The following is a 20,213-nucleotide window of genomic DNA, read 5'->3' as shown; positions in this document are numbered from 1 at the left end:
GCCGTATGACCTCTGACTCCTAACAGTGGCCAGGGGCCACCCTGGCATAGCCCCTCTCCCTCTGGGTGCTGAAAATGCCTGCACAGTTTTCTGGAAAAGCCCTGCCTGCTCTGGGCTGCAGCTTGCTCAGTGCCAGGTAAGGCAGCTGCCGGGAGCTGGCTGCTACGGACACAGCAATCAATGCAGCTCGCTCCCAAATATCCTCTTCTCCAAGCAACACTTGCATACAAAGTAAGGAGCAGACTGAAACATCAGAGGACTTGTGTCTTGGCAACCTTTGTGAAGACAATCCCTTTCCCTGGAGCCTTTCCGGGCTCACACGGCCAGCACTGTCCATCGCGTGCTGTGGGAAGACCTACATCATCCGAAGAGGAAAGCAAGGCAGGACAAACCAGCTTCACAAGCTAAATACAACCCTGGGACCAAGACATCAACATCCCTCTTAGATCTTTTAGCCACATGCTTTTGAAAATCATTACCATGTCTTTCAAATAAAATTAAACTCAGTTGAATTTGCAATGAACAAATAATATCCCTAATTAAATATCTGCATCTAAGCTTGAAAGCCTTAAGTATTCTAGCATGATATCCTACAACAGGCAACGAAAATAAATAAATCAATAAAGTAAAACCATGTGAATTATCTAGACTTGATATCACAAAGATATAGGGACTCCCATGGTGAAATCCGTATCTAGAAGAAAATATTCCATGTTCTCACTCGCCTTTTATTACATGCAAGCTGGCCTAGTTCGGTAGGTTCAAATACTTAAAAAAAAAAGAAGCAGGAAGGTGGCTTCATAATTAATCCCTAAACCTTCCAAGAAAATGAGAATACAAAAGTCCCACCAAGGTAAGGGCTCAAACACCAATATTACTATCACACAGTAGTAATTTAAATCATTTGAATTACGGATTTTAAAGGAACTACTTGCATACTTAAAGTTCACTATTTGCATAAGTCTTCGCAAGATCTGAAGAACTAGTCAGAGAATTTGTTTCAAGTTTATCTCAAAGACCTAGAAGGCACCCCAGATACAGCAGTATCATTTAAAGGTTATAACAAGCTCATGGAATCAGCATGAAACTTTCAGAAGATATATTTATATATTTTAAAGCTCTTTTCCATCCTTTGAAGGTTTTTGCAATTATTATATCAAGAGTATTCCCATGTAGAGAGGTTCAGGAAAAGGAAAAGGATATGGCAGAACACAAAAGAACTGATCAGGAGCAGCACTGAATATTGCACATCACTTATTGACATTTCAAAAGTAGTGCTATTAAAATGCAATTATTTTTTTGCTTTGTCATTATTAAAAAAATCAAAAGCTTTGAGGGGTTCTTCACTGTTTTCCTACTAATTTATTTCCCTATTAATGTAAGGAAACTCCCAGTCCTTTTTTCTCACACGTTGCTAGAGAACATCTTGAAGACCACAGAAAGCCTACACTGAGCTTTAACATTTTAAGCTGTAGAAAACAGCATTAAAGGTCTTCAACAAAACTAACATTTCTGTCATGTTAATTGGTCACTAGAATCAAATATTCACTGTAAAAAGAAGCTGGTGACTGGAACCAAATGTTTATTATGCAAAGAGGCTTAAAAATATAAAAGCAAAATCCCTCAAATATCTTAAGTATGGACATCTCTTTGGTATTTATAAAATATATGCAGGGAGTGTCAGCATCCAGACAGTCACAAAACCAGTTTATGAGATGTCCCACAAAAATTAATGTCAATACTTTTACACAGAATGATTCTTGCAAATCTATCCAATGAAGTAAACTTAATTTTAATGACAGTCTTACCTGGTCCCAGGGACAGATGATTCCTCCAAAACACATAAAGAGATATCCCATGGCAACGAGACATACCCAGACCACCAGAGAAAACACACGAAGCAGCTTCTTAAATACAGGTTCTATGCAGACAAGGATAAATATGGCCAAAAAAATTGCTAGGGCCGTTGGAACAGTTATTAAAAAAGCCACATGTTCTTCAATTTCCTGGAAACAGAGGAAAATGAAAAGGAAATTAAAAACTAATGTACTTAAAAGTCAGACAGCAAGAAAATACTCTAAACTTATCACACACAGCAATCTCAGAAAGACATGGCTGAATATCAAAAGTGAGATGAATCAAAATACTATTTTTTTCCCTGTAAGAAACTGTTTATTTGGAGTTTTAACTTTATAAACAACTATTAAGGACACAACTGCATGATACTTCTTTTACTAAATTGATGAATTGAAGCAGAATGAGAAAACTGTAGATCACTTTCCAATAATGCACCAGCACCAGGCTTGCAAAACTGAGCAAATTGAAAAGCGAAATTGTAACTCGGAGTTGTTGCTGGTCTCAGAATTTAAAATACTCCAGAGGTAATGGAATTAAAATATCAGCATGATACTTCTGAACCTAATGGCTAAGCCTGCAATATATGGCTCTGGCCTGACAACTCTACCTTCCTGAGTGTTTTCTACCTTGCTGCCTCTTAATTACTGAAGAAATTAGAAAGTTGACTGCTAGAATTTTTTTCAATCCCCTTAGATTCTTCAGAAGGGTGTGATAATCCTGTTATCACCACTAAAACCTGAAGAATCACTTTCACTCCTCTTCCCAAAACTCACAACTTTCTCTCACTCTATATCCTGTTCTTTCCTTTTCCAGCTAATGCTATGCCCTCCATTTAAAATTAAACAGCAAAGCTGCTGTAGAGCCTTTCACTGTTTTATATAAATCCATACAGCTTGATGAAATGCTCTATAAAAATGAACAAACAAGCATTTAAAATACCATTTTTAGCACAAAATCTTTTACCATGGTCTCCCATTCTTTTAGTACTTTTTCCCATATTCTTTTTAGCTTCTGGAATTTAACAGCAGTCTGCAGACACAGGACTCATGCTGGGATCTGAAATACTGCATGTTTTCAAATAACTTGAACCATTTACTACATTAAATTCCCACTAAAATCACTTTTTGCTGAGATCAGAGAAACACTTTCTAAATGTAAATCTAAAAATGAGTGACAAATGCTCTTCAGAATTTAAAACTATGTATGATTTCATGCATCTTTCTGAGTGTTAAAAATGTTCAGTGTTAAAATGTTGAGTGCTAAAAAAAAAAAGACAGAGTTCAAGGATTACTAGCTCAGCGACCTCTCTACCAAAAGAGGACAACAACTTCCTTTAACCAGGCTAACTGAAAGAATTTGTTTAGTTACCTCTGCAGCAAGAATTGCCCATTTTTCCTGTAAAGCCTTTTCCAGGACTTCAAAGAATTACAACTACAGCTATTTTTAATAGATGTGTCATCACCCTTCTCTTTATAAAAGTGGACAGTGTTTCAATCTTCTAACACCTCAAGAAACAGGTTTCTATGAAGCCAAAAAGTTGCAAAAGTCTTCCAGTTTCTTGTGACTCTTATCCCATGGTTAAGAGTGAATTTAGTGAATTTGCTACGGCTGGCTGCACTGTGTGCCATCTGCTAGACAGCTGGAAAATCTCCATTTTATTAGGAGGTGCTGTGCCCTGCTCCTGGCCAAGTAGCTGTACAGCTTCATATAAGACTTCATCATTTAGGACAATGACTGAAAAGTTTTGGCTGGCATTCTCAGATTTCTTTTCCATTAATACCATCCCTATTAGTCCATCTTCACTTCAGAGATTATACAGTGCCTTTAAGATCAGTTGCTATTTCCAAAATACATGATGTTTTCTGGATCCACAACTCCTCTGCCTTTCATGCCCACCACTTATCTTTCATAACATAAAGCTTTCCTTGTTTTTCTTGCTTAGCTGCCTGGTTAGAAGGTTTCTTGTGTGTCCTTTTTTTATTCTTAATCTTCTATTGAGCTTTTTGCAACATGTTCAAGGACACTTGCAGAAAATTAATTGAACTGTACCTTTTAATAAACCTGTCCTGAAGTCTATGTCAATAAAGCTTTTCATTTTCACTAAGACTCTATGAAATTGCATGCCTGAGATTTTTTTCTTTCTGATGTAACATTCTCTGTTTGGCTTAGTAGATCAATGATAACACCATCAGGCTCAAATTTGTTTGTTTCATGATGTCTGTGCTCTTGAGAAATTCAGTTTTTTCTGTTAATGAGTCTGATGTGCAGTCTTTATTTGCTGTTAGCACACACTGGTATTTGACTTCTCACTAATCCGCAGTCAGTCCAGCAATTTCATTGTCACATGGATCAGGTAATTCTGACTGGCATTACAACTGCCAAGCTGCTGTGCAATGTCATATATAACGAGAAGCATTTCTGCACTCATGAACATATTCTAGACCATTTTATATTTATTAGTACATGGGAACATCATTGGAGCAGCAAGACTTCATTCAAATTCTTTTGATGACATTCTGGTCATCTGGAGCATTTCCTCAAACTTGAAAGTCAGGAACAATGCGCATTGCAAACTCACCCCACATGAGAAACATGGCATTTTCCAACAGTATAATAATACTGCAGAAATTAAGAGGAACTGCTCTTTGACTTTTCAGGCTCTGTCCTAGTTAGTACACAAGCACTAATAATGATAATGCACAGACCAAACACGTAGGCATTGTGAACACCCTCCTGACTACCTATGCGCTTGACCGCAGCACCAAGCACTTTTAGCAAGCAGATTCTTTGTAGTGAGTCAAAATACATATAGATGTTGTTCATCTTGTCACTTACTTAGTAGAAAACAATCACATACAGATTTTTTTTTCAAGTTTGCCTGATAGCTATGAGTGAACCTCACCTGCCTCAGTAGCAATGATTATCAAGAACACAAAGTCTGAAATCACAAACTTTGAGATCACAGATCACCAGAGATCACAGACTTCTCTGCTTAATTCCAAAATATCAGACATCACAAAGGTTTTGGAAAATATTCTTGGAGGTGCTGAGGAAGAGTCAAAGGCCATAGCTGCTGTGCAAATAACTGTAACATAAGGAAGTTTAAGAGAAAACTTCCGGAGGCAAAGCATTGGTTGCTAGTGAAGGAGAGAACTATTGTAGCATTCCCAAAACCACTTCCAAACAAAACCAGTTGACAAGCAAAGATTCAATGAGCAGCTAAGAAAATGTATTAAAAAGGGAATTAAAAGAAACAAGGAAACTCTGGGAACAGGGAGGAAACTTCGAGAAGGTAGCTGAGTTTTATCTAAAACAAGAAAGAATGATTTTGCTGGCACTGCAAAAGTCATAGGAAAACATTAGAACTGAAGAGGTTATAGCAACATAGTACGTGGTTTAAGAGAAGCAGTAATGTCATGGAGATCTGTAATTCTCATCTAAGAGCAAGGACAGAAGCTGATTAAAGTCAAGCAGGAAGAAAGTGGCAAACAGAAAGCCAGAACAGACAGACTGTCTTTTTTAAAAAATTTTGCAGAGAAATAAAACACCCACGTGAAAGCACACAGTGTTCTATATAAACAGTAAAAGCCTAAGAAGCTAGGTAGAAGAACTAAAATGCCTGATGTTAAAACATTATTTACACAACAATCTTAGTGAAAGCATGGTGGGAAAAAGACCACCAGAAGAATAATGCAAAATCAGAAAGGACAGAAACTCAGGGATTGAAGAAAGGTTTGTATTAACAAGACAGAAGAATCAACAAATAGCATAAAATCCATACACATCAAAAAACTAGACTGAAGAGCAAAGGGTTATCAAAATAAATTACCTAGAGGACTGTTCATCCAACTAGGACAGAAATTATTTGAGACTATGAAACACTGAGATAAGAAAGACTGTCAAAGAAGAATACTCAACAGGTCAAAGGATACTTCAGTGACTCCCAGCCAGACTGGCTAAGGATGGCAACATTAGACAGAAGCTAAGACCACTGTCTGTATCTGCTGCACAGCTGGAAAACCAACCAGCCATACAAACAAGAACAAAAAAACAAAAAAACCCCACAAAACCTCTCAACTAACACCAATATAAAGAAAGAGAAAACAATCTGATCTCAAGAAATGAAAAGAGCATGGTTTATAACATCTTATAGTTGAGGAGGTGGTTTATAACAATGACAGAGCTTGTTAAGCTAACAAATGAAAAACATAACCCAAACACTAAAATTGAAAGGGGGAGCTAGAAGCTTACAGATAAAAATCTTTGTAGGTGGCCAGAAGACAATATAAAATCAAAGGCACAATCCAAAAGCTAATCAGTTCCCAAAAAATTATTTCAGAAAGACCAAACCATGACTAGAATGCCTGAACAGCCAAGCAGAGAAGCTTCTAAAAACTATCTAAAAAAACCCCAAAACTGAAAGGATAATAAAAAGATTACAGAATTTATCAGAATTAGTATAAAGACTCAATAATGCAAGCCAAGAAAACAGTTTGAGGAATCACTTCTAAGAGTATAAAAAAAGGAATAAATTCTTTTTTAAACTTAATCAGGAGATAGCCTGCTCAAGAACTTAGAAGCAAATGGATCATGTGGTTCCTAAAAAGAATAGTTAAAGAAAAGCAAACTGTAGCAAAAAGAGTTGGGTTATTTTTTGTATTTGTGTTCAGCATGGGGTACTTGTCATTCCAGAATATTCTGTACCGAGGGAACACATCAGAAGGTCTGGCTTAATTGAAGTAGCAGTATAAAACATTACAGACAAAAGCAGGAAGTCAAAATGTGAAAAGAATCACCACAAGCAGATAGGGTTCACCAGAAAGGGTCGATGGGACTCAAAGAAGAAAGAGCTAAAACTATAGGTGCACATAACCTCCGCCCAAAAGTGCCCCAGTATCTGAAGACAGGAATATGATGTGATGCCAGTCCCCCCTGGACCCTCTCTCAAAGATTAAGTCTAATACCTGTCCTGGGAAAAATTGTTAAAAACATAAGTTCCGAAGTTCCCACAAACTCCTCAAGAATCCTGGGGTACGTGTTGTTCAGCATATCCATAAACAACTTGGGAAATGGAGAGAATAGCATTTTGACAAAGACGAGGGCCAATTATGAAGAATTACAAAAGTATCTCATGACAATCGCTACTGAGTAAGAAAATGCCACATGAATTTTAGTGGAGAAGTGACACAGCTCAGACAAAAAAAAAAAATCTAATTCAATAGATGTGACAATAGGCTCTTGGTTGACTATTAACTCTTAGAAATTGAGATATTTGGGTAGGCCCATGGAAAAATCACTATGGTGGTCACTATCAGTCAAGAAACAAGCGAAAATGCAGAACATAGGAAAAGAAAGAACACGAGAGAACATCGTGAGGCCAGCTCAATGCACGATGAACACTGTAAACAATTCTAGTCCTACCACCACCAGCACTTCCAAATGAATACAAAAGGACTAGAAACCCAGTGGCTAGATACTGGTGGAGTAATGTTTGTTTCTAAGTTTTCTCATCTCGGCATGGAGTGAGCACAACTGTCCTTTGATACAGCTCTTTTCATTTTTAAAGCTCATGTCCATCTCAGACCAACAGGAAACAACCTCCACTTAATCTGCCAAGATGCAAATGCATAGGCAGGGAACCCCATGAGCCTGTGATCATTCCTACAGTATCGTATTCCATGGGATAGACACAGACACCTATCCCTGCCAAAAACATAAATAGCACAACCAGGATGGGTGTGCTTGTGTATTTTATTTAGATAAACATGCCCCGTGCAAACCCCATGCACCCAATCTGAATGTTGAGCAGCTTTTCCTGTTTCTTTATACATCCTCACTTGCCACATTGGCAGTTTTCTCTCTCTTGATTTGTTTTCCATCGATTTGTATTCTCTCATCTTGTTAACCACGTCATATAAAATCTACCAGAGCGTACAACCATTTATTTAATAAGCTGGGCTTTAGAGGCCTACAGGGGGTCAAGGAACATGAGCAGGACTGTCATGCCTGCTGGTTATCCAGCATCATCTCAGTCTTCTCTCAGGCTGGCAATTACCAAAAGTACCTCTACTGTAAGACATTTTAACAGCCAATGAAAATCAAGATGGTCAAACTAGTGGCTGCAACACTCAGCTGGTGCACTTACAGCATTGTCCTACCCAATGACAGTAGCTGGCAGCCACAGAAGATAAACCATGTCCCAGAGAGCAATGACAGTTAATTACATTCTGCTCCCTGAAGTGTCCCCTTCAGAAGAAGACTGAGACAATATGCCGCAAAGTGAGCAAAGGTTTGTACTTTGATGAAATGAACTATTCCTTGCTATAGAGCTAATTAGCACCTTCTCATTTAATTTAGTTTATTGTAAATGTAGTGATTAACTTAACCTTCTTGCAAGCTTTATTCTACATGTATTGATTCTCAATTCCTCTCCAAATGTGGCTTAATAAATAAGTTTACCTTGGTTTGCAGATGTTCTCAAAATCCTTCCTCATCTTACTATCAAAATAATCTTAAAGAAACTCTCCAATAAATACAACAGCCCAAAATGTGGGTATATGAAGATGGATTGAGTAAAACATTTATGAAAAATGTATGCACTGCAGTTAAATATATTCAAAATATGTCGTTATTGAAAGAGCTCCATCAGCTAAACATCATCGATAATACATTAGTTCATAGGACTCCAAGATATGTTTTTGAGATTAATAGCACTGTAACACATATTAAAAGTGAAATTACGGCCTTCCTTATATCCATATAAACCTGTGGAAGCCAGAAATACCAAAGTACTCATTCAATTCTTTGAACTATTTAATACTGACGGTTAAATATTTTTGCTGTCACTTTGAAATCAAAGCTAAAAGGTAGCTTTCCCTCACCACTTTAATCCTGACATAGTAACTTGAGAATCTGACTGTAATCAAGAAAAAATGTCAAGATGGAACTTGCTTAAGAGTAAGGATCACAAAATTCGAACCAGGAAGCATATGAGTTTCACCAAATGAGGAGACAATGCTTGTTTTAGAGGTCTTTTTAATGAAGAAAAAGGTAAGCCTAGGCTTTCTAAGGTAAGTTTAGCATTCTTTCTCTACTGGGTCCTTCAAAAATGCATTTTGCAATAATATTTAATAGATTTAACATATAGGCATAATGAGGTAACGTGAAAAATAGTTTTAATATTGAAAAGTCACTGCCACCATCCTGTAATTACTTTTCAATTTTATCCTACAGTTATGAAATTACTTACTAAACACAGTTGTTATTATTATTGCAGAAATGGTTCTTAAAGTTTACTCCCCTAAGGAAACTTTCCACACTCTCATAGGTCTCTCAGTTCAACTGACTTCAAACCAAAGAGATTTTTTTACTTCATTTTTGACTCTGGGATCAGACTCATGTTGTGCAATGAGTATTACTTCTATAATGATCAAATAAATGATTCTATAGTGACTTCAAATAAAGGTAACCAACATGTTAACTTATGTTTGAAATACAACTGTGTCAAAGAGCAGCTCTATAAAGGAGCAAAATTTCAGACACATTTGTAGGAGACACAGCAAAAGAGATCCTGCAAATCCAGGTATTTCTATTTAGTGTTAGCCGAGGGCTTATTTAACCAGTAGTGTTATCCCATTTCATTAGGGCACAAGTAAGAAAGTATTGAAAATCGAAGAAGCCAAAACCAATCTGTTGAATTGCTTTTACTGTTAAACAAATGTCACATCGCTTGAAAAAGTGTCTAAAATCGCACCACCTACCCACCTACCAGTCAGGTTTGGAAATTTTCTGAGCTCCCTGGGGCAGAAAACAGACCAAAGTGACTGCCTATGGCCACTTTCTGGCACAAGCTAGCTGAGTACCAGTAGGGATTACAGGACCAGCTACTGGCCTGGACAACCTAACACCTCCTGGGTCTTGACCAGTAGACTGTACTCAGACTACTGGAAATGGCCTCCAGTTGCGCCATGGGAGGATTAGTCGGAATATTGGGAAAAACTTCTTCACCAAAAGGATTATCAAGCACTGTAACAGGCTGCCCAGGGAAGTGGTGGAGTCACCATCCCTGGAGGTATTTAAACATGCAGTTGTGGCATTTAGGGACATGGTGGAGAGTGGTAGGGTAGATAAGATTTAGGGACTTGGCAGATAACAGTTGGACTCAATGATCTTCAAGGTCTTTTTCAACCTGAAAATGCTTCTATTATTCTTCTAGAATGGGACCACTAGCAAGCAGGTGCTTAGACAAATTGAAAGAGCATCTCTTTTCCTAACACATCTCTCAGGAGAAATAAAGCGTCTGAATTTTCAGCCTGAATTCAGTTTTGCTGGAAAAGGAGCTGGGGGAATCTAGACTTCCCAGGATTTTCCTGCAGAGATGACCAAAGTAGTGGTAAATTTGAGACATACATAGGGAAATTCTACCTGGAATGGAAAGACAGCAACCCCACTTATCCAGTCAGAGGGCAGGTCCACTGTGCATACCATGGCACCGTCTTTAAGAGGTCCCATAGCACACAGTTCAGCTGCCTCAGGCGTCAAGTGGAAAAAGCAAGTTCTAACTGCTGTTGCAAACCAAAGCAAGTGGCTCTGAAAAGCCGTCAATCTGCACTGGATCTCGTGGGACTATCTAGTGATCAAACACCAGACTGGTTGCACCTGAAGCTATAAGGGAAACACATCCAGACCACAGCACATCATATCCCAGCTGCCCTCTGGAGCACAATCTGAGCATGCAACCAGAAGCCACTGGTCCTGCACTCTGGAACACATCTGCCAGGTTAGAGAAACTTCAAAATTATAACCATGAATGATGAAAGAAGTGGATGCTGAGACAACAGACCTGAGGGTAAAGCTGAGAGGCCAGTGGTGACAAGTCCCACTTTGTCTGCTTCTCCCAGACACAAGCCTGGAGCCTTATCTCATCGGGAACACTAAGGGACTTTTATATCATGTAGGCATCACTAAGAACTAGAGCTTTGTTTAGAGAAAAGAGATAAAGAAAATGTTTCTATATAGGTTAGAAAAACAGACAACTGGGTGGCTAGGTGTAGAGACAGACTCACGCTCTTCTGCACAGATGGTCCCTTGAATTTTCAACACCATCTGAATAAGGTTTTGTGTCCGTAGGTTGCTTATTCAAGATATAAAAATAAAGGATTTGGAGAAGAAAATGTGTGGAGCTGGGTTTTTTTTGTTTGGTTGGTTTTTTTTTTTCAAAAGGATCAGGAGTGATGCTCAAAGGAAAAAAGAGAAAGCAGGGAAAAGGGGCAGAATTGTGCTAATTCTCTTATTTTGGAGACAAGATTCCCCAAACCAGAAGTTTTATCACCACATCATTATAAGACTTGAGGTGATTCAGTTCTTTCTGAAATACAAAGAAGCCACTATGGCAGCACTTAGCTTGTTTGGAATCACAGCTTGGCTATGACTGGGAATGTAAGCACAGGATGATGGGTGCTCAGCTGCACTTTGTTCCCATGATGTTTGCACACCCAACCACCCAAGAGATTTGCAGATCACTTCTGTCTGTGTAAAATGTCTGTGCCACCTTCATCTTGGCATCACACAGAGTGCAGTCTGGAAAATTCCAGTGACTGCTACCACTATAATAAGGAGAAGTTCTCTTATTCATAGTGTTTCATTCATAGAAGTTTTCTTATTCATGAATACTCCTATTCCATATTTTCATATTAAATTTCTTATTCAACGTAGGGACTGTGACGTCTGGTTAATGTCCTTAATATGGGAGACCTATTGGAAGCTCAGTCAGAGAAACCTATTCACCATTTTTATGGGAGTTTTAAGGTCACTTTAAAAAAAAAAGTGTCACTTTTTTTCTTTTTTTTTTTTTATCCACAACAAGGAAATTAAAACCAATTTAAAAAATTTTAAGCAAGATAAGCCATCAGGTATCCACAGGTTCATGGTAGATCCACTATGAAGTCGCCAATACCTGATTTGTGAATCCACATACCTGGCTTGATGCTGATAAAGACAGCAGACAGTAGTAGCCCAATCCATCATCTGTCTTACTCCCATTGCATCTCAGTAAACAACAGCTCTGGTCGGTATGTAATTTGTCATTTTTGTCAGCTTCAATAATGATTAAGAGTTGTCAGTCCACTGTTTTGAATCACAATTTGTGACATTAAATAAGCTTTTCAGTGCTATGGTATGCACAAAACTTTAATTTATTAACATTACATTTCAAGGCTAAGTATTTGTCCAACATAGCCATACCTATGGTTTTATCCAGTTCTTATTCTGTGTTCGGGTTATTCAAGATGAAGGATGAAACAGAGTTATGCAGAGTGCCACCAGCACCTCATTATCTGGATGGCTCTGTGTTTCCAGGCTTGTTAGGGACTGGCAAATGAGACAGGCTCTTAGCAGCATTAAAGTCAACCACAGATGTACTTGGAGTGTCATTAGCAAATGAAACAAGAAAGGGCCCAGACTAATGTAGTACCAAGGAATGAAACCAGACACAAAGCTAGGCAATTCCTGTTTCAGACAATCTTTATGGGCCTGGCTAAAGAGGTAATACTGACTACAGAAGTCATGCTCTGACAACTAAAGATACTACTGGAAAGAACATTTGGCAAGGACAATATTCTAAGACTGTGTCAAATAGTCAGCAACTATAGCTGCCAAACAGCCAGCAACTGTAGCTGGAAGAATATATTGTACTATTATGGTGCCTAGACACAAGAAAAAAAATGAGAGAGAGGATTTCCACGTGGAACATTTTAACAGGGGGCTTGAAATGAGAACTGTATGCTCAGTTATAGTTGGAATCATGCAAAGACATAAATACACTAATGTTTGTTTTAAATTCTTCCTCATCTTGGTAGTAGCAATAATCTGGCAGAATGAGTTTAAGAAGAGGTAAAATACCTCCTGGGCACAAGCACCACAGCATCAAGCATGCAAACAACCCTGTCTCTGCTTGGTTCATTACTTAGCTTTCCTTTTGTGGGGAATTAATATACTGAAGTTTGAAAACAGTATAGCAGACACTTTGGCTTAGTTTCAGTCTGCAAGGACTCCAAGGAATGCTTTCAGACCTTGGGTAATCTTGGACTTCGAGAAGACAAGTGTTCTTGAACCAAAAAAAGGATTTAAATTACACTGTGCTGGTCTCAAAAGATGTCCTAAAAGTGGGAGCACAAATGAACTTACAGTATAGCTGTGACCTTACTATATGGCTGGATTATTCTGTGCAATTAGGTTATAACAGAGCATCTCACGAACAGGGATGTAACATCACCACAATGTCAGTGTGGTGACCTTTTAGTGCAGATGAATTTTTCAGATCCAGGGTGCTGATGAGATACCACAGGCATGCAGCAGATACCCTTCTGCAGACACCTAGTCACTCAAGGCACTACAATGAGAATGACAAAACACTCCTTCCAAAGCTACTTTTTCTACATGGACTTGAAGACTTTTCACTCTCCATTTCAGGATGAGATTCTGCTCACAGAAATCTGGAAGGATTAGGCTAATGTCCTGTTTTTTACTGGAAGCAGCAAGACAGAGAAAGATCAGTTAGAGGGACGGAGGTTTTGCTGTCATTCTGATCAAGGGCCCAAAGAAATGGTGTTCACCAGTTCAAGCTCCAGCAGGCTTCTCCTGATTCTCTTCTTTTTGCGCAGTGACAGTTCCCTCACAGCCGCGTTGGCAGCTAAAGAGTTTTAATGTGCTCCTTCAGAATGAAGCAGCTACCTTGGCTTCTGTTGCAGGATTAGCTGACAGTAAATTCAGTCTAATGCCAGAAAACCAGTTTCTGCACGGTTCAGGAATGTGTTCCTGCAGGAGCACGTTCCTGCAGTTTTTACATCTGCCATGCTGCAGGTACACACAGAATCACAGAATCCCTAGGTTGGAAAAGACCCACAGAATCATCGAGTCCAATCATTCCTAACAACCACTAAACCATGTCCCTCAGCACCTCATCCGCCCGTCTTTTAAACACCTCCAGGGACACCTCCCTAGTTAATTGTACTCCCCTTTTAAGAGTAGTTTCCTATACCTGCTTTTGCTATAGAAGGCATTTGGGCAGGTCAGTGATGTAGGCATGCAGCCAACCTGTCTCTTGGATTTCTGAATCAGTAAAAAGATACAGGAATCATAACTGAGCGTAACAAAATGATCATGAACTTTTCAGAAATTTTGAAGAAGCAGTTGGGGGGTATCATCACAGACAATCATTACGCAGCTAAAGCAAAACTATCTCGTGGTGCTTTAGAAGAGGGAAGGCATCAGAATGTCACATTGTAGAAGCACTCTTCACACAGCACATGCTCCACTTAGTCAATAATACCATCAAGAAGCATGCAGCTCCATATCAAAACATGGACAACCGTATCTTAAGAGCTTTATATGTAGCAGCAAGAATTCTGGAGATACATAAGGGCCACAGACTAGTGTTAAACACCACATAGTAGGTTTGTACTCTTTGAGCAATGGGCATGGCTAGCCTAAAAGACACCACGTGTATATCTGGCAGCAGATTGATGGACTTTGAGTTTTGGGAAACTATGAATTTTAAACTAACATTTTATTTTTCTCCTACAAATTGCAGTTATAATAGAGACACTTTAGCCAGAGACAAAACTGTTGTAGATACCACTAAAAATTGTCATAAGTTTTTAGTACTAAAAAGGAAGAGGGGGCTGAATAATGAGTTTGGTCTATATATTATATTGAAAGAACAAGACAATAACCACACAGAAAGTGAACCTGACCTCTGGCATTTCTACACACTAAGCCTTCCAGGTTTTCACAGGTTTGGGAAAATAATTTACTCTCTATCAATTAAAGTAGCAGTTAAACATGGACACTGACCTCATTTTGCCAGTTCTCAGTTTGCACTAGGTACAGAGAAACACAAAGGATACTTTGACACAGGAAATTCAAAGGTTGATACTATCACTACATTATTTAAAACTCCAAACTGTGAATGGTAATCTTTCAAGTAGACCCTGGGAATCTCCTATCTAGATTTTGAGGAGACAGAGTGCTTAATTCCAGAGGTCAAAATCACAATATTTTTCTGAAACAAACAAAAGGAAAAACTCCCAAGTAACCTCAGTATCAATAGCAGTCTATTGTCTGAAAGAAAAGCAATCAGGTTTCTAGTCACACTTTGTAAGTAATCTTGTTCACTGTATTTTTGCAACAGCTTTTATGAATTTTTCATCTTCATTTTTCATGAAGTCTCATATTCTGAAAGGTTCAAATAGCTTAGTAAGTGGAATACATCTCTGTATGGTTGGCTGTGTTTGGGAACAATTAAGAATACCTTGCCGAAAAAAAAACCAAAAAGGCAACTTGGACATCACAGTGGTATATTTTAATAATCAAATAAAAAAATAAATAAAAGCCTTTCACTTGCATTGGTTTCAGGGCTTTTTTAGGAAAGACTGGGACATAAAAATGGTTCACGCTTCATAAATATCTGTTTTTTTCTGAACAAAGTCCAATCCCACATTCTATGTTCTAAGCTGTTCTTTGAAGTACAACTGAGAAATACGTACCAAGTGTTATGGTGAGTCATTTTGGAGTTTTGTTTCCACAAAGGCCTTAAGTAATTTTGAGTAAAATCTTAATTGCTTAGTACTAAAGCTAAAGGAAACAACTGTTAAGAAAGATTTCCTTTAGCTTCAAACACAGAGCACAGACCTACACAAACCTATCCCAATTCACCTCCACTGCACCTCCTTTACAAAATTATACTTTTTGTCAAAACAATCACTTCCATGTTAGATGTGCAAAATAATGACAAGGATGCTAATATTGGTTCTTGTGGCTCATACACTCATAACTGCTTGCTCCTTTTATATTATCAGGCAGAAAGGAAACTGACTAAGATTCCAAGGCTATATAAAATCCGCACCTTTATTCAGGTGCAAGAGAAACAGATCTAAACCTTCAGGAATATTTTAATCACAAATGCAACCAGAACTAGACTGTAATAAAATGCTTTTAGGTGAAACTTTGGGCAAGGCTCCAAAGAATTTAGGCCAACATCCTGTGGCTGGAAGTCCAAATAGGCAAGTTTTCTCCCTGCCTGAAGTTACTTTCATCCGTTGACTGGAAACTATAAGGATAAACCCCACCTTTCTCTCCACTCACTCATCCAGTTGCTAGCTACAGGAAGATAAAGGCTCAGGAAAAAAGTTTTAAAAGCAGCTTTTTTCCTCTTCCGGTATGTTTGGAATTCCAAATGCAGACAACTATAAAATTCCCTCTTTCTTAAGCAGTAGTGCCTGGCGAGATTCAGTTAGCTAATAATTTTGTTTCCATAACTCTCAGCAGTCCTTCGATCTGCACCCAATGTTATGGTACCATTGTCATCATGATTTAGCTCAAGAAATGGAATTACAAAAATAAGCACATGCAGCTTGTAAAAAAGCTGTAAACCATGGCTGAAGAGTATGGAATCTAGTGCTAAACACTGTCTAGCACAAGACCTGCCACCTTGAGTGTAGACGAGTATCATGTACGTCTCCACACCTAATCATGCCTCAGCCTCGACACTTGATGTACTTCCATTTCCATCACTGGTCTCTTCAGCCTGATGGCCAAGCACCAAAGTTAACACACTAGAATGAGGGAAGATGTTGAGCCTGAGCTTTGTATGCAGAGCTTCAAAATTGGAACATTTAGACAGTAAATACCTGAATGATGAGGCATCATCATTACTGGCCTCACATTAGCTCTTTTAAAACTGTTTTGTATTTAGTAGGAATGACACTTTAAACAAAAACCTCAAAAAATTATTAATACAAACAGTAAAAAGGAAATAAAACAGCAATTAACTCTAAGTTTAGCTAATCGTGCAAGCAGTTCCTACAGTTTTTCTGTAACAAAAGTTTGGTCATAACAAGCAAACAAACAGGATTCTCTGACTGCTTAAGCAAATATTGTTATATGTAGTGCCTCTAGAAGAGAATCAATTAGATTTTACTAACCTACTCATTCTTGGTCTTAGAGATCAGTAGCTCTATTCAATAAACATTAAGCTTTCCAGAAGCCCATTAGAAGTGATTTGGTTTTGGTTGTTCTTTTTTTTAGAAGAAAAAATATATAAAAGTCAGAGACCCCTCAAATCCCCACTCTTTACTTTGGAAGCATACAGTAACGCCAACAGCCTGCTTCTAATCATTAACGGCAGGAATACTCTGTAAGGAGCAAGAATTTTACTGCCCTCTGCAGCTTTCTTTTCCTTTGTGTTCAACGCAAGGGCAAAACGCCACAGATTTCTGAGTGAGCTTAACTGATACCGAATGTCATGTGGCCCCTGTGACATATTTTTCCTCCCAAAGGCTGGAAGCCTCACACTGGACATGCAGAAAAGGTATCGGACCAACCAGGCTCCGCTGCCCCAAAAGCTTTCTTGAGAAAATGGGTCGAAAGATAGAAAATGATATATGGGGGTGGGGGAAGGAGGGAATGGCCCCTGCTTGCTTCCCACAAAAACGTTACTTGGGTATGGCCGGCCACCGGAGAGGCCAGTACGGCTGAGCTGCCAGTTGGAAAGGAGCAGAGCCAATGAATTAAGTGAATTAAACTCGATGCGCTCCTTGACTCAGTTTTTCGCCCCGTCAGCCTCGCTGCCTCCGTTCCAGCGTCGCCTCAAAACATCGGGCAGCAAAGTTTGGTCGGGGGGGATGTATCCCCGGGTGCCGCCGCCGCCCCCCGCTGCCTCCCGACACCAACTCTACTCCGCAGGAGCCGAAGCAGCATCGGCCCTCGGCTGCCCCGTCCCGTCCCGGGGCGGAGATGCGGGGAAAAGGGAGAGGGGATGCGGGGCAGATGGAAAGGGGATGCGGGGCAGAGGGAAACGGGATGCAGGGCAGAGGGAGAGGGGATGCGGGGAAAGGGGAGAGGGGATGCGGGGCAGAGGGAAACGGGATGCGGGGCAGAGGGAGAGGGGATGCGGGGAAAGGGGAGAGGGGATGCAGGGAAGAGGGAAAGGGGATGCGGGACAGAGAGAGAGAGGGGATGCGGGGCAGAGGGAAAGGGGATGCGGGGCAGATGGAAAGGGGATGCGGGGAAGAGAGAGAGAGGGGATGCGGGGAAGAGGGAAAGGGGATGCGGGGCAGAGGGAGAGGGGATGAGAGACTTTAGGAGAGGGGATGCCAGGCAGCGGGAATGCAGGCGGCGGGGATGCCGGACAGGAGAGGGGACGCCGGGCGGCAGGAGAGGGGATGCCGGACTGAAGGGAGAGGGGATGCCGGGCAGCGGGGATGCCGAGTGGCGGGAGAGGGGATGCAGGGAGGCAGGAGAGGGGATGCAGGGAGGCAGGAGAGGGGATGCAGGGCGGCAAGAGAAGGGCTGCCGGGCAGCGGGGATGCCGAGCGGCGCGGGTCCCACAGCGGGAAGGAGTCTCTTACCAGCCCAGAGGCGAAGAAGACGGCAAGCAAGGCCAGGCAGGCGCCCATCACGATGAGGAGCAGGAAAACGATGAGCGGGTGCTGCTGGCTCATGCAGTAGTAGGACTCGTAGAGCCAGTCCCGGGAGCGGGACTGCTCCCCGCTCGCCCCGCAGCCGCCGCCCGGCTGCTCCGCTCGCTCCAGCAGGTAGCGGCGTCTCCTCCTCATCATGATCGCTTCTTGCCACATCGGGCAGGGGAGCCAGGCGCTCGGCGCCGCGGCGGGAGGCGGCGGCCGGGGAGTGGAGCGGGGAGGCGGAGAGGAGGAGCCGCGGCGCAGGCAGCGGCATCGTGCGCCCGCCGCCGCGCAGCCGGCCCGGGGCTCGGGGCGCCGCCGGGAAGCGCCTCCCCGCACGCACATGCCTTGCCCCGGCTCCCCCGGGGGCTGCGGGGGGCGGGGGTTCGCTCCTCCTCGCCGGGGAGGGCAGCGGAGAGAGAGCTTCCGAGGGCGGCGGCAGGAGCGGGAGGCGCCTCGGAGGGGACCGGGAGAGCATCCCTAGGCGGGGACCGGGAGAGCATCCCTCGGAGGGGACCGGGAGGGCATCCCTCGGCGGGGAGCGGGAGGGCATCCCTCGGCGGGGAGCGGGAGGGCATCCCTCGGAGGGGAGCGGGAGGGCATCTCTCCGAGGGGACCGGGAGGGCATCCCTCGGCGGGGACCGGGAGAGCATCCCTCGGCGGGGAGCGGGAGGGCATCTCTCCGAGGGGACCGGGAGGGCATCCCTCGGAGGGGACCGGGAGAGCATCCCTCGGAGGGGAGCGGGAGAGCATCCCTCGGAGGGGAGCGGGAGCGCATCTCTCGGAGGGGACCGGGAGAGCATCCCTCGGAGGGGACCGGGAGAGCATCCCTCGGAGGGGACCGGGAGAGCATCCCTCGGAGGGGAGCGGGAGGGCATCCCTCGACGGGACCGGGAAAGCGGCCCCTGCCGCGCATCCCCCAGCCCCGGGAGGCACCCGAGGGACGGTCACCCCTCGGGTGCCTCTCCCGGCAGCGGGGAACCCCGAGGGGAAGGCGCGGCAGCAGCCCCCGGCGCAAGAGGGAGATGCGCTGGTAAATCTCTTCGGAAATTACCGCCGCGGGTCTGTTTCACTGGGTACCTTTCCCCGGGGAGGCTGCATCTCCTCGATTTTCTGAATCTCCTCATACCTCAATTTGTGCCAAAGCAGGAGATTCAAGTTAGGAAACAGCATAACATGCAATATCCACAACTTTCCTTGCTCTGAAGGACTTAGTTATTCCAGGAGATAAAACCAGGAATATTTGTCACTTTTGTTCACAAAGCAGGTACTTGAAACAACTGGGCACGTAACTCACTAAAGTTACTCATCCATCATGCACAGCATTTACCAGTAGGTACATGCAATTCTTATTCCTCAGCCCACTGCCTCACCGAATGCCCTTCCTCGCCAGACAACTCTCTTTCTGACCCACTCTCCAGCCTTTACTGTTGATTTGTCACATCCTTTATCTCTCAGGGGGATGCAGGGCTGCCCATGCTCTCCATGGAGTGGAAGAGAGCAAAGTGACACGGATGCTACTGAGCATAAATGTCCCAAATGTGGCTCTTGGTAAGAAGTACTTGAGAGTACTAGAATACTCCAAAAGGTGAAAAACTTGGGCTACTGTGAGTGGTCATAAGTGAGATACTTGGAGCAGAGATCTGTTAGCCAGGTGGAAGGGAAGGCTAGAATGATGTGCACTCAAACTTCCCCTTTAACACCTAATGCTGCCTTCTTTCTCTGCCACTGCCCATGATTTCACCCAGAAGAAGAGGTGAATCAACCATCAGTGTAACACAGCAAAGAAACCAGTTGTAGAAAGGTTAGAAGACCTGTCTGTACACTTGCACTTCTTAAACTCCTCAGATTTGAAGTAAGGATGACATCCAAGCTTCTCTGCATCCTGTTCCTCTC

At 42.0% G+C, this 20,213-nt stretch overlaps 1 protein-coding gene across 1 annotated transcript in view; it reads right to left on the bottom strand.

Annotated features, from left to right (window-relative positions):
• ADCY2 (adenylate cyclase 2) overlaps positions 1-18,676 on the bottom strand; it is a 211,528-nt gene extending 192,852 nt beyond the window's left edge. Inside the window, exons 1-2 of the mRNA XM_069853468.1 lie at positions 18,264-18,676; positions 1,809-2,006 (exon numbers count right to left, since the gene is read on the bottom strand). Of these exons, the coding sequence (XP_069709569.1) occupies positions 1,809-2,006; positions 18,264-18,662 (597 nt within the window). The 5' untranslated portion in view covers positions 18,663-18,676. The remainder of the gene's footprint in view (positions 1-1,808; positions 2,007-18,263) is intronic.
• Between the last annotated feature and the right edge of the window lie 1,537 nt (positions 18,677-20,213).

The sequence above is a fragment of the Phaenicophaeus curvirostris genome, chromosome 3 (assembly GCF_032191515.1).
Source record: "Phaenicophaeus curvirostris isolate KB17595 chromosome 3, BPBGC_Pcur_1.0, whole genome shotgun sequence".
Taxonomy (NCBI): domain Eukaryota; kingdom Metazoa; phylum Chordata; class Aves; order Cuculiformes; family Cuculidae; genus Phaenicophaeus; species Phaenicophaeus curvirostris.
Note: the sequence above shows the minus strand (reverse complement) of the source record. Positions and strands in the feature narration are given on the sequence as shown.